The following is a 15,734-nucleotide window of genomic DNA, read 5'->3' on the forward strand; positions in this document are numbered from 1 at the left end:
AGCTAGGCTAGGCTGCCCTTAATTACCCAGCTAAACTAGGCTATTCCCTAATTACCCACTGTAAAAATATTCGTTACTCTCTCCCCCTTACTCAATGGCTGACCTGAACCCCCCACCCTCCCATCACCTAAAATAAACTCTAATTTGCACGAAGTTACGGCCCTTGGGCACGTAGGTATGGCCCTTGGGCACGTAATTATGGCCCTTGGGAAGATAAGGCCCTTGGGCACGTAGGTATGGCCCTTGGGCACGTAGTTATGGCCCTTGGCCACGTAATTATGGCCCTTGAGAAGGTAAGGCCCTTGGGCACGTAGGTACGGCCCTTGGGAACAAAGGGTATAGCCCTTGGGCACGTAGTTATGGCCCTTGGGCACATAGGTACAGCCCTTGGGCACGTAGGTATGGCCCTTGGCCACGTAATTATGGCCCTTGGCCACGTAGGTATGGCCCTTGGCCACGTAGGTATGGCCCTTGGCCACGTAATTATGGCCCTTAGGCACGAAGGTACGGCCCTTGGGCACGTAGGTAAGGCCCTTGGCCACGTAATTATGGCCCTTGGGCACGTAGGTACGGCCCTTGGGCACAAAGGGCCAAGGGGGTCAATCAATGTTTACTTGGTCCTTCGTATGGCCATTCGTACCCTCGCCTATTTCAGCTGAAATACACAACTGCAAATGACGTAGTCATGAGATAAAGACAGTATGTAATTACTAGATAAGATAATTACTGATAATAATGACATTTACACGATATAGATCAAGACTAAAAGCAAAAATAGGTGTAAAAAGAACTTTTAAGAGAAACCCCCGAGTCAAAATTTGCTTCTACGACCCATCACTTTAATCTCTCAAATAATGGCGTAGGGAGAGTTATGCCATTACTCTCACCTTACAGGGAGAGGGAGAGGGTGCTTACCTCTTGCCGAGAGAGAGGACGAAGGTGTGAGAACTTGTGAGAGGCAGAACGAGCTGGTTGAAAGGCAGGGATGGGAGTGAGAGACGACCCGGGCCAATGGCAGCCATGAAGACCTTGTCAACAAAGAAAGTTGCCAAAGGCTTCAAGATTTTTTTTTCTTTACCCTTTCCTGGCCCTTATTTTAGAAGCCTGGGCGATGAATATCACCTTTCCTCTGACTCATTTTTGCCTCTCGGGTCCAATTTTGAATAATTTACCAATTTATCGATAGTTCCGTCTGGTGTACGTGAATTAGAGACGAGTTTATGTCCAAAATATCAGAGCGCGAGCGGATATTTGACTGTTGCCATCTTTTGGGCATTTATTTACGAAGGAGCTCAGAAGAGGATAGACCAATTTAGACTGTTTATGATATATGGGGAGGTCTCACAAAACTCAGAGATTAGTGGGGGTAAGAGCAGAAAAGCCATATGTATATTTCTCTCTGTTATATTTCTCTCTTGTGTCTCTCCTGATGATGTGATTATTACACGAAAGTGCACTTGGCAACTTATCCTGTTTCATTTTCCCCGTGGACTCATATATATATATATATATATATATATATATATATATATATATATATATATATATATATATATATATATATAAAATATATATATATATATATATTTCTTTTTCTTTCAAACTATTCGCCATTTCCCGCGTTAGCGAGGTAGCGTTAAGAACAGAGGACTGGGCCTTTGAGGGAATATCCTCACCTGGCCCCCTTCTCTGTTCCTTCTTTTGGAAAAAAAAAAAATACCTTGGAAATAGACCTGGGTGGTGAAGTATTCATGGGCCGCTAAGGGTTCGAATTCTAGTCGCGGCGATTGGTCCACAGTCAGCCCAGCTGTTCATCCACCGTTAGGAGTTACCTATGTCGTCTCAGCGGACACTGACATTCCCTCAAATGCCTAAGATGGAATTTCAAGGCGTGACGTACTAACGACCCATGACTGGTATTTCCAAAGGGGTGTTTTCACCATCAACCTTCAATACAGTCCAGATTGGGCGTATCGGAGCGTTTGGATCAGTTGCACACATGTACCATTAGTGGATTGCAAATGGAAGATCAAGAAAATAAGACGAAATAGTGGGCCCTGCTCGAGGTAAGGCTGTGTATCACCGCCCAGACGGCTCTGGTAGTTAGACCACGGGAGAATGCTCTTCCGCAGTTGTCCATTCGGGTTCTCACTGGCTTCTGGAGGTTATCAGAAGATTCAGATGACACATACGAACCAGCTTCTTGTTGTCCTGAACACCGACTTAGTCATCAAATCAAAGCATCAATACATCAGGTGTTGTGAGAGTGTTGACCTGGACAAAAATAACCATGGGTTATGTCTTGGCCAGACGAGACCTCAGTAAGCGAAGAGTCTTTGACGAGAGAGGAGATCTCTATCAACCAGGAGGGTAGCGATGCTGTTTTCCTATGGGGCGCAGTGGCGCCGGGGATGGATGAAGGCAAGAAAATATGAATATGGACATGGGTCTATATGAATATCTCTGTGTATGTGTATGTATATGTATGTCTATACGAACAAAGTGCATCGGAACGAGCACCTTCATAGAACATACGAACCTCCAACAGCCAGAATCGAACCCGGGACCCCCTGTGCCACAGGCGGGAGCGCTCATAGCCTAGCGGTAGCGCTCCCGCCTGTGGCACAGGGGGTCCCGGGTTCGATCCTGGCTGTTGGAGGTTTGTATGATGTATGTATATGTTGATATATATATATATGTACGTATATGGACGTTTATGTATATATGTATATATATATATATATATATATATATATATATATATATATATATATATATATATGTGTGTGTGTGTGTGTGTGTGTGTATAGGAGTGGATAGGCCGTTCTTCATCTGTTTCCTGGCGCTACCTTGCTGACGTGTAAAACGGCGATCAAGTATGATAGAATGATGTTGATAAATAAACAATGTATGTGTGTGTGTGTGTGTCTGATCCCTTCAGTATAAGTAAAATCCCTTTAACTTTATAGGTTATTTCTGATCGTCTTTTGTTTTCTCGATCCAATATTCGATTCCCCCGCCCACAATAGACTCCCATAAGGTTCCACAGCGGGTGTAGGTTATTAAGCAAACATAAGCCACTGTCCTGACATTTCAAACTTCTGAAATGTCGGCTAAATTGGCAGTTTAGTCGAAAATGTGGACGCGCAAATAAATAAGAATGTCAGAGAGAATGGCTTATTTTCTCTCCTTTTCCGAAGACATGTTTGATCCCCAAGGAAGTTTTGGGCCAACGCCCCGCTCCAAACTCTAGGATGATCAAGATCAAGCCCCATTTTCGACCAGAAATGCTGCTAAATATGGAAGTTATTGCTAGGCGTCTGTAACCAACAATATATTCTTTATATTGGGTAAATATATATAGACATTGAGAGCCTACGTTTGCCTCCAAGGAGGGAGAGTTTAGAGGCGGTGGCGGGTTTTGGAGATGGGGGAAGAGGGAGTGATTGTAGGTGGAGGTATGGAGGCGGTGTTTCGTTTCCCAAGTGGTTCAGGGAGCGGAGGAGAGGGCAGTTTTCTGTTAGTGTTGAGGGAGGAGGGGACACTAAGCTATATTTTCTGTACTAGTAAATAATTACTTTCCCAGTTATCTTTCGATATGTAATTCCAATGACATTTGAATTACAATAGGATTTAATTCAAGGAATGTTTTGAGATATTTGTTTTTGGTCTAAAATGTGGTAATTGATAGATATATGGATAATAAGTTTATGATATGCGTGTTGCCAGATTCGAACGCACCCCACCTCCATTCTTGTAGTCACTTGTTGACCAAATGGCGTCCTGGCTACGTCTCTTCGTTGTATGATCTTCACTACGACACGACACCAGGAATATCATTCCTAAACTAATTCTTTCCCTGTATATCAAGGACAGATTATTCTTATAGTCACCCACAAAGCAGGGAAAACAAGACTCTATCAAAGCCCCCCCTCGGAGGGGATATAGGCGAAAAGAAAACGAGAACAAATTGATCATGGTTCCGTGGTCTTTGGGAGAATGCAAAGGGCATTATAATGGACAATTCTCGGGTGATGGGTTTCACTGGAGGAAGCAGCGGGTCAAAATTGTGTACCACAAGCCCAAACCTTTGGAGTTGGAAAGAGAGAGAGAGAGAGAGAGAGAGAGAGAGAGAGAGAGAGAGAGAGAGAGAGAGAGAGAGAGAGAGAGAGAGAGGGGGGGGGGGGGGGGGGGGGGGGGGGGGAGGGGGAGAGTGTGACGAAGATCCACCCCAGATGTGTGATGAGTATTCCATAATTGGGGCAATTAGCCCCCCTCCCCCTTCCTCCCTTTACTTATGAAATAGCTGCTCCCATTGGGAAAAGAAATTAATTACGACACCTATAATAATGACGAGAGCTTGTGGGGAACAGATTAAGTTATGTTTATAAAGAGAAAATGGACTCATTTATATTTGTTTGCATTATATCAGGGTTGGGCTATGACGTTTTTAATCTAAAAAGAAGAAAACGCATGATTTTTTAGAAAGATATGGAGATAAAATTTCGTAGCACAGTTTGAGTGTATATTGTTGCTATTTTCCCTCATGCTATTAAAAAGTGCATTGACAACTGCAAAGTGCAATCCTCAACATGATACGTGAATAATATGCAAATGAGGTAAACACAGCAAAGTGGAATGATCAACATGATACGTGAATAATATGCAAATGAGGTAAACACAGCAAAGTGGAATGATCAACATGATACGTAAATAATATGCAAATGAGGTAAACACAGCAAAGTGGAATGATCAACATGATACGTAAATAATATGCAAATGAGGTAAACACAGCAAAGTGGAATGATCAACATGATACGTAAATAATATGCAAATGAGGTAAACACAGCAAAAGTGCAATCATCAACATGATGCGTAAATAATATGCAAATGAATTGAACACAGACAAGAAATCATTCTCATTCAAGTGCAAAAAAAAAAAAAAGGGAAAGTCAGAGGCGAAATAAGCGAGCAAGGATTGGTACAAGGGTTAAGGGTTACAAGCTAGCCAAATCTTTACTTCCAATCTCTTCAATAATAATAAAATAATAAAATACCAAATTCGTTACAAAAAAAAAATTCTTTTACGAGCGTGAAATAAATTTTTATTTAATATTTCGGTAATCATGGCTAGTACTGAGGTAACAATCATTGTTTACAAAAAATTTTCCACCCGTGTCGACAATATATACATTGTTTATGAGGTGTTTCATTCTTTTAGATATTATCCTAATTTTCCTTTAGTAATTGCCTATTTTGCTCTGAGGTTCTGCATTTACGCGAATTAGTGGCTTAATGATGGGTTTCTTATGAAGTTCAACATTTTCTGAAGTATTTCTTTTATTTTTATTTTTTCGTCGCCATGAAAATTAAGCGGGTTGAGAAACCTTCCCTTATAAGGTAAACTTTTGTTTTGAAGACGACATTTTGACGACGTATGTTTTCGCTCCTTTATTTTTCTGATGATATTCATTTTTACAGTTATATGCATTTCCAGTTTGAGATAAGTTGCTTTTGAATGTAGGAAACATGATAATACTTTCGTAATATCAAACATCAGTAAATATGGAAACTCTTGCGCTAAATCAGTATTTTAGAACCTTACATTTACCGGTATTTCGATGCAATTAGTAACTGTTAATGAACTTTTTCACCTATGATTAGATTTCTAATTTTATTAATTACAAAAATATGAAATAAGTATTCCACGATTCACTAAAAGAGGCAGAAAAACGAATTATTATTCATTATGTAAATCGTATATATTTAGGTTAGAGGTACAGTAGTGTCCAAAGCTTGAGTAAGACGATCCAATTGTTTCTCTTCAAATTCGAAGACTTTATTCTAAGGTATTTTAGTCTTCTATTGTTTTCATCCCGCATGAATGCAATGGATGTTATGTTTCTTATACTTTTCGAAGTCGGCGCCGTTCGAGGTGGAGTAGTAAGCTCAGTTGGTGCTAAATATCACGTCTTGATTGCCTTACAGTCGCCGATCCGCCATTCCCGGACGTAAGGTGATGACGCTTACGATAGCGGCCGGCCAGTGAGGGCGGCGCGTCGCTCCATATTGGCCAAGTAGCCCGCCAGGCAGTGACATATCCCTGGGCCGCCCGTGGGCCACCTTCGGTAAACAAAGGTATGCAGTAGAGATTAAATGTAATTTTCATTTCTTTATTTATCTACATTTTGGTTAGGATTATCCAGTTGTTTTAGTAGTATTTTTTGCTGGGATATTTGCTTGTGAACCGCGGGAATATCTGTCTTATCTAATCTATCTACTTTTGTATATATATATATATATATATATATATATATATATATATATTTTTTTTTTTTTTTTTTTTTTTTATACTTTGTCGCTGTCTCCCGCGTTTGCGAGGTAGCGCAAGGAAACAGACGAAAGAAATGGCCCAACCCCCCCCATACACATGTACATACACACGTCCACACACGCAAATATACATACCTACACAGCCTTCCATGGTTTACCCCAGACGCTTCACATGCCTTGATTCAATCCACTGACAGCACGTCAACCCCTGTATACCACATCGCTCCAATTCACTCTATTCCTTGCCCTCCTTTCACCCTCCTGCATGTTCAGGCCCCGATCACACAAAATCCTTTTCACTCCATCTTTCCACCTCCAATTTGGTCTCCCTCTTCTCCTCGTTCCCTCCACCTCCGACACATATATCCTCTTGGTCAATCTTTCCTCACTCATTCTCTCCATGTGCCCAAACCATTTCAAAACACCCTCTTCTGCTCTCTCAACCACGCTCTTTTTATTTCCACACATCTCTCTTACCCTTACGTTGCTTACTCGATCAAACCACCTCACACCACACATTGTCCTCAAACATCTCATTTCCAGCACATCCATCCTCCTGCGCACAACTCTATCCATAGCCCACGCCTCGCAACCATACAACATTGTTGGAACTACTATTCCTTCAAACATACCCATTTTTGCTTTCCGGGATAATGTTCTCGACTTCCACACATTTTTCAAGGCTCCCAAAATTTTCGCCCCCTCCCCCACCCTATGATCCACTTCCGCTTCCATGGTTCCATCCGCTGACAGATCCACTCCCAGATATCTAAAACACTTCACTTCCTCCAGCCTCTCACCATTCAAACTCACCTCCCAATTGACTTGACCCTCAACCCTACTGTACCTAATAACCTTGCTCTTATTGACATTTACTCTTAACTTTCTTCTTCCACACACTTTACCAAACTCCGTCACCAGCTTCTGCAGTTTCTCACATGAATCCGCCACCAGCGCTGTATCATCAGCGAACAACAACTGACTCACTTCCCAAGCTCTCTCATCCCCAACAGACTTCATACTTGCCCCTCTTTCCAAAACTCTTGCATTTACCTCCCTAACAACCCCATCCATAAACAAATTAAACAACCATGGAGACATCACACACCCCTGCCGCAAACCTACATTCACTGAGAACCAATCACTTTCCTCTCTTCCTACACGTACACATGCCTTACATCCTCGATAAAAACTTTTCACTGCTTCTAACAACTTGCCTCCCACACCATATATTCTTAATACCTTCCACAGAGCATCTCTATCAACTCTATCATATGCCTTCTCCAGATCCATAAATGCTACATACAAATCCATTTGCTTTTCTAAGTATTTCTCACATACATTCTTCAAAGCAAACACCTGATCCACACATCCTCTACCACTTCTGAAACCACACTGCTCTTCCCCAATCTGATGCTCTGTACATGCCTTCACCCTCTCAATCAATACCCTCCCATATAATTTACCAGGAATACTCAACAAACTTATACCTCTGTAATTTGAGCACTCACTCTTATCCCCTTTGCCTTTGTACAACGGCACTATGCAAGCATTCCGCCAATCCTCAGGCACCTCACCATGAGTCATACATACATTAAATAACCTTACCAACCAGTCAACAATACAGTCACCCCCTTTTTTAACAAATTCCACTGCAATACCATCCAAACCTGCTGCCTTGCCGGCTTTCATCTTCCGCAAAGCTTTTACTACCTCTTCTCTGTTTACCAAATCATTTTCCCTAACCCTCTCACTTTGCACACCACCTCGACCCAAACACCCTATATCTGCCACTCTGTCATCAGACACATTCAACAAACCTTCAAAATACTCATTCCATCTCCTTCTCACATCACCACTACTTGTGAAAGGATCACAATTTTGTGCGTGATCAAGATATTCCTATGAGTCCACGGGGAAAATGAAACACGATAAATTCCCAAGTGCACTTTCGTGTAATAATCGCATCATCATCAGGGGAGACACAAGAGAGAAATATAACAGTCAGTTGATATACATCGAAGAGACGAAGCGTGGACGCCATTTGGTAAACATATTTACCAAATGGCGTCCTATGTATAACAACTGACTGTTGTATTTCTCTCTTGTGTCTCCCCTGATGATGTGATTATTACACGAAAGTGCACTTGGGAAGTTATCGTGTTTCATTTCCCCCGTGGACTGATAGGAATATCTTGATTACGCGCAAAATTGTGATCCTTTCTAATATATAATATATATATATTATATATATATATATATATATATATATATATATATATATATATATATATATATTGAAGGCTCCAGTCACGGACAGAAGTCTACATTAAGCCGTTTATGTATATCCATGTGTATATTGGTGTAGTTTAAGGTTGTTTGCATATGAAAATATATTCACATTATGGTATAGGGGGGGCGGGGCGAAGCCATGCAGGAAGAGGATGAAGAAAGTTGGAGAAAGAACAGCTTCATGGGGGACTCCAACCGTATTCATTGAGGATAATGTCAACTGTCTTTTGTTTCAGGTTAGACCAGGAGACAGTGTTCAGTGTTTTATGTTTATTGTTACTAGTAATGTGCGGGAGGGGGTGCACTATGGTTAGGTGCAGTCATATGTGGTGGGAACTTTGTGGTTGTGGGTTGCATGGATCTGGGAGTCGTGTTGGGTTATCTTTGATGATTTGGGCATGAAGGAGTGTCTGAAGAGTTTGAATATGGATGAATGATCGTGAAATGGAAGCAATAGGAGGAAGGGGATTTGGAGGATGTCAGGCTGGCATGTTTCCAGGCGTGTAGGATTTTATTGTGGTTGAAGATGTCACGTTAAGGACCAGGATTGCTATTGAGCAAGATATTTTCGTCTGTTTTGTTGATGTAGAAGTCTGATCCGTTGCTACAATCTATTGAGAGTGTAAGTGAAGGGAAGGGGATGATGTTCATGTGTGTGTGGGGGAGGGGGTTCCAGGCTGGTGTGGCTTGTGTCATCTTAAATCCACATAGTATATGTTGGGTGTGCGTACAGTACGTGTGTTCATAAGAAGGAGAACTTGTATTAGTGTTGGCTGAGGTGGCCCGGCCGGCTTTAATCAAAGTCATCTCATACGTATGTGGTTTTGGTGCATTGTACATATTCCCTGGAGACTGGATGTGTGTGTGTGTCGTATGAAGCCAGTCTTCCTTAATTCCTCTCGCTACCTCATTCAGGTGGAAGGGGCAATAAGTGTAAAAAGGAAATAGACTGGTGAGCCTTCGAGAATGTTCGTCTTTTTTGATTGTGTTGTGCAGTGTCAGTTAGAGAATGGGGAATTTTGCGTCAGTCTGGTTTCTTGGATGAAAGCTGTGCCTATCCCCGTTTTCTTTGGAGGGTTAAGTTCGTGTAAGATCATGGGGTTTATATTTGTTACCATCGATACTGATTGGACAATGTTTAATGTGTGTGTGTGTGTGTGTGTGTGTGTGTGTATGTGTAAGGGGGGGGGGTTCTTTGAGGGGGTTGTTGTTGCCAAGGGAGGTAATGTGTGTGTTGTACTGGTGTCATCTGGTGTTTGGGGGTGTTGACATTTGGGGGGGAAGGAATGTGGGTGGATGTTGTGGGTGGAAGTGTTCGAATGGATGTCTCATATCCACAGTGATGGTTGTGGCCTTTTTGTGGATGGGAGAGTGGGGCTAAGTGGATATGCATCCATCAGTGGCTAAGGTTAGATGTGATTGGATATTGCCGTTTAATGACAGAGGCTTGGAACAGAGATTGGACGGGTCCAAAGCCAGCCATGAGCTATGACTTATAGCTGGGAGAATGACATGTGGGATATCCCAGTTCCAAGTGTTAGAAATGAAATGTGTGTATGATAGTCTAATACCTTTGGGATTTGATCTTGTCCCACCAAAACCTTAAGGTCCCACTCCTCATAGAAGCAGGGTTAGGTGGACTTCCCTGTTGCATAGAGATGTTGATAATGTAGTCCTCTGTCTTTCGTCTGATGGACACAGCATCCCTAAAGGTGAATTCTTAAATGCCCAGATGTCATTGGAAGGCAGAATCCACAAACACACAGTTGAGGTGGAAATTCACACACACTTATACGTACCTGAGGTGAAAATTCACCATTCGCACATCCATATCACCCATTGTTGATGACACCAGGGTACAGTTTCACTGAAGAACATCTTGTTCCTAAGGAGTCCACATTTCCACATTGAGAAGTGCAATGTGAATATGCCTTTACTATGCATTAATCCATTTTGTGACTTATTGATTCACATTTTGAGTGTGTTTTTTATTTTAAGGGCCATGTAAATATGTCTCCACTGTGCATTAATCCATTTTGTGACATTGATTCATATTTTGAGTGTGTGTTCTATTTTAAGGGCAATGTAAATATGCCTTTACTGTGCATTATTCCATTTTGTGACTTATTAATTCATATTTTGTGTGTGTTTTGTATTTTATGGGCCATGTAAATATGCCTTTATTGTGCATTAATCCATTTTGTGACTTATTAATTCATATTTTGGGTGTGTTTTCTTATTTCATTGGCCATGTAAATATGTCTCTACTGTTCGTTAATGTGAACTTTGGGTGTAATTTAGGGCACTGGTTTTAAGAAAGATTTTTTTTAGAATATAAAAAACGACCTTTTATCCCCTTGGGATAGGGGAGAAAGAATACCTCTCGCGTATTCCCTTCGTGTCGTAGAAGGTGACTAAAAGGTGGAGGGAGATTGGAAATCCTCCCCTCTCGTTTTCAGTTTCCCAAAAGACGGAACAGAGAAGGTGGCCAAGTGAAGATATTGAAGGTGGGCTCCCAAGTGAGGATATTGCCTCTTAAGGTTCAAAGTCCTCTAGTCTTAACGCTACCTCGCTAACGCGGGAAATGGCGAATAAGTATGAAAAGAAAATAGAAACTATTATAAAGATTTATGGCTCTGTATGTGTATGTTTTGTGCCATATCCTAGAAGTGTGGGCTAGTGAACTCGAGTCTCACTCGAAGAATGGGCACTTTTGAGAGACCTGAGTACATAACTTTGAGGAACAGTGTTGTGGTGGCAGCCATTAACTTTGAGGAACAGACTGTGTTGTAGTGGCAGCCATTAACTTTGAGGAACAGACTGTGTTGTAGTGGCAGCCATTAACTTTGAGGAACAAGACAGAGTTCTAGTGGCAGCCATTAACTTTGAGGAACAGACAGAGTTCTAGTGATAGCCATTAACTAAACCATCGTCTGTAGACTTAAATGTGTGTTGGTTGGTGTTGCTTTCAAATGGACATGGCTGGCATTGCATTCATCGGGGCGCCACACGACCTTTTACTGGAATCAACTTTGGACATTTTTTTTTCCATTGTCTCGTATAGCCACTTCCTCTCATCTTGTTTACAGCACTGTTATTAAATGTATGTTTTTCACTCCTTCATTCCCTTTTTTGGATATCTTACTCCTAACTTCCATTTACTGTTGTTATATTACTATACTTAACCGCCGTCTCCCGCGTTTGCGAGGTAGCGCAAGGAAACAGAGGAGGAAATGGCCCAACCCACCTACCCACACACACATGTTTATACATAAAAGCCCTCACACGCACATATACATACATATACATTTGAAAGTATACGTACACATACATACACAGACTTATACATATATATATACCCATGTGCATATTCATACTGGCTGCCTTCATCCATTCCCGTCGCCATCCCCTGCCACACACGCGTTACATACCCTACAGAGTTCAAAGAACCACTCCATGCTATTATGGACTCGACCCTCTTGGGGTTCGTATCTACAATTACCATTCTCTCTCTCTCTCTCTCTCTCTCTCTGCTCACATGGGGGAGGGGGGGCGACGAAGACGCCCCCCCACCCCCATTCCGTACTTCAACCTTTTAATACTTCTGTAGAACCATTTTCATCCCCTCGTTGTACAAAAAAAAAGGCTTTCTATATTGCGTAAAAAAGGGGGGAATCCATTTCTTAAACGTTCGTACTTTACCACTTTATATTAATCTCATCAGTTACCATATTACATTTCATCCAGCACTCTGTTACCACAGAGGTGTTTCTTCACATTATTCTAACATGTTTATTGCTATTATTATCATTATTGTTATTATTATTACTATACTTAATTGTTTTTTTTCCGCATCAGCGAGGTAGCAATTGGAAACAGACGAATAATGGCTCATCCACTCATATACACACATATATATACATAAAAGTCCCTGTACGCACATATACATACATATACCTATCAACATATACATATATACACACACACACACACACACACACACATATATATATATATATATATATATATATATATATATATATATATATATATATATACACATGTGCATTTTCATACTCGCTTGCCTTCATCCATTCCCGTCGCTACCCCGCTGCACACGGACTGTCCCATACTGATATGGTCCAATTAACATTAGTTTGTTGGTTGTGCATCCGTGTCTGGGCAGTGAAGTGCTTACTGAATGGGGAGAAGGGGGGGTTTAACCACACTTGGGGCTTCACCATTTAAACTTTGGGCATAATGCGGTGATCCATTCACTTAACATGTGTGTAAAAGTGCCACAAGTGTGTGTGTGTGTGTGTAAGTGTGTGTGTGTGTGTGTGTGTGTGTGTGTGTGTGTGTGTGTGTCAATCACTATTGGTCATTGCTGTTCATGTGTTGCTCAGGAAGGTTTCTTTTCTTTTCTTTTTTTCCTACACCTGTCTTGCCCAGTCATTTAACATTTTATATACATACCATATCTTCAGTATACACACACACACACACACACACACACAAAAAACACCTCCCCAGTATGTGTATGTGTGCTATCTATGTACACTTACTATTTAAGTGTGTTGTGTCCACATATTTTCCCAATCTATGCCAGGGACCATTTCACTCTGATGTCATTTTCTGTGAGGTATGATCTTTGGATACGATTTTCAGGAACTGTCTAACACAGGTTGAACTTTTTTGGTCTATCGTAGATTGAAGTTTCTGGTCTATCATAGAGTGAACTTTCTGGTCTATCATAAATTGAACTTTCTGGTCTATCGTAGGTTAAACTGCACCATTTTTGTAATGTCCTTCCTTGTTCACACACTCTCAGTTCCTTGAATTATATTTTCACTAGCACAGAAGGGAGGATGAACACCTAGGTTGTGTCTGTGTGTCGGGGGGGTGTGTTGTTTGACTGCCATGCCAAGGTTTCGAACCCATATGGTTCCCAGAAAAGTGTCAGACTGCTCCAAAAAAAGAAAAAAAAAAAATATTGAACTTTACACATCTGTCCATCTCTTGTGTTTTGGACTCTTTGTTCAAAAGAGGCATGTTTACATGTTTACATGTACTTGGGTTCGTCTTCACAATCAGTTCTGTTGTGGCCAACAAATAGGAATTCTTTATTTGTCAATATGAAATGCCTGTGGGTCTACGATAGAGACCCAGCAAGACCTTGAGGTCTCTGGGTCTGTGATAGAGACCCAGCAACACTTATAAGGTCTCTGGGGCCTGCGACAGAGACCCATCCACACTTTTCCAAAGGCCTCTGGGACCCTACGACACAGACCCACCCACACTTTTCCAAAGGCCTCTGGGACCCTACAACAGAGACCCACCCACACTTTTCCAAAGGCCTCTGGGACCCTACAACAGAGACCCACCCACACTTTTCCAAAGGCCTCTGGGACCCTACGACACAGACCCACCCACACTTTTCCAAAGGCCTCTGGGACCCTACAACAGAGACCCACCCACACTTTTCCAAAGGCCTCTGGGACCCTACGACAGAGACCCACCCACATTTTTCCAAAGGCCTCTGGGACCCTACAACAGAGACCCATCCACACTTTTCCAAAGGCCTCTGGGACCCTACGACACAGACCCACCCACACTTTTCCAAAGGCCTCTGGGACCCTACGACACAGACCCACCCACACTTTTCCAAAGGCCTCTGGGACCCTACGACACAGACCCGTCCCCACTTTGAGCCACTTGCTTGGCGTAGTTATCAGCCTCTGTCTTAATGTCCTTCATGGAATGTAGGTTGGTGAAGATGCCTTTGATGAGCTGGGTGTAGAGTCGGTCACTGTAGTACGTGTTGGTGGGGAGGACTCCTTCCATGAAACCAATGTGGCCCCCCCGGGCCGTTACCACGATGGCAACATGGCTCGATTTCTTGGCAGCTTCCACGGGGATACCTGGGCAAGAGAAGAAAAAGAAAGGGTAGAGGACATAAGCATGATATTCCAATCAGAGTCTATGTTTCAAGGGGGGACCTGAGAATGGGTGTTGTGTAATCGTTACTTGAAAGGTGTTTGTTTGTTTTACTTCTTGGGTGTTTGTATGTTTACTTCTTGGTTGTTTGTTTGTTACTTCTTATAGGATTAGGAGGGGGGGGGGGCAAATTCGTACCTTTTCTCTACGAAAGGAAACTGGGAAGAGGTACGGTAATATGATCGAAAAGTAAATCAGACATTCTACAGAAAGGGTTGCGGGGGGGGGGGGGGGGATAAGCTGAGCCGCAGGCAAAATGGGTACTAGGGAAAGTAGATGGTCATGGATAATGGACCTCTTCAGTTTCTGTGGAGGGAGAAATGCCGCCTTAGACGAAGGGGGAAAGATGGATGGACCATCTGTATCTGGACTGCCTGAAAGCATTTGACACTGCGCACCATGGGAAATTGGTAACCAGGGTGGGAAATCAGGGGGTGGACTGCCTGAAAGCGTTTGACACTGCACCGCATGGGAAGGTGGTTATCTAGGTGGGAGATCAGGTGGTGGACTGCCTGAAAGCGTTTGACACTGACCCGCATGGGAAGTTGGTAACCAGGGTGGGAAATCAGGGGGTGGACTGCCTGAAAGCGTTTGACACTGCACCGCATGGGAAGGTGGTTATCTAGGTGGGAGATAAGGGGGAGACTTCTCTAATGAGTGGAATATCATCTTTGTGGAAGGGGACAAAAAAAGGACACAATGGTTGGAGGCCATATGTCATCAGGGTGGTACAAGGAGAAAGTTCTTTTTTACACTCCTATATTTTCTTACTTCTAATATGTACCATGTCTTTACTCTTACATATGTAGACTCTCTCTCTCTCTCTCTCTCTCTCTCTCTCCTCTCTCTCTCTTTCTCTCTCTCTCTCTCTCTCTCTCTCTCTCTCTCTCTCTCTCTCTCTCTCTCTCTCTCTCTCTCAAAAGCCTAAGGCATATCCTTATATTTTTTTTTTTTTATGACTAGCACAATAGGGAGGATGAACACCTAGGTTGTGTCTGTGTGGGTATGAATGCCATGCCAAGGTTTCGAACCCATACGGTTCGCCTCCCACAATTCATAAGTTCCCAGGGAAGTGTCCAAACTACTTCACAGATCTGTCTTATCTATTATGG

At 42.4% G+C, this 15,734-nt stretch overlaps 2 protein-coding genes and 1 long non-coding RNA gene across 3 annotated transcripts in view; 1 reads left to right on the forward strand and 2 right to left on the reverse strand.

Annotated features, from left to right (window-relative positions):
* Positions 1 to 1,012, reverse strand: part of LOC139763013 (uncharacterized) — a 30,289-nt gene extending 29,277 nt beyond the window's left edge. The window contains 1 exon segment of the mRNA XM_071688550.1: positions 916 to 1,012. The gene's annotated coding sequence lies outside the window, so the exon portion shown is untranslated.
* A 4,758-nt stretch (positions 1,013 to 5,770) lies between these two features.
* Positions 5,771 to 15,734, forward strand: part of LOC139762884 (uncharacterized) — a 54,382-nt gene continuing 44,418 nt past the window's right edge. Inside the window, exon 1 of the long non-coding RNA XR_011715860.1 lies at positions 5,771 to 6,138. This is a non-coding gene — a long non-coding RNA (uncharacterized lncRNA). The remainder of the gene's footprint in view (positions 6,139 to 15,734) is intronic.
* The window catches only part of Hydr1 (phospholipase Hydr1), a 40,193-nt gene continuing 35,221 nt past the window's right edge, over positions 10,763 to 15,734 (reverse strand). The window contains exon 8 of the mRNA XM_071688118.1: positions 10,763 to 14,546. Within this exon, the coding sequence (XP_071544219.1) occupies positions 14,308 to 14,546 (239 nt within the window). The 3' untranslated portion in view covers positions 10,763 to 14,307. The remainder of the gene's footprint in view (positions 14,547 to 15,734) is intronic.

This window comes from Panulirus ornatus, chromosome 45 (assembly GCF_036320965.1).
Source record: "Panulirus ornatus isolate Po-2019 chromosome 45, ASM3632096v1, whole genome shotgun sequence".
Lineage (NCBI taxonomy): Eukaryota > Metazoa > Arthropoda > Malacostraca > Decapoda > Palinuridae > Panulirus > Panulirus ornatus.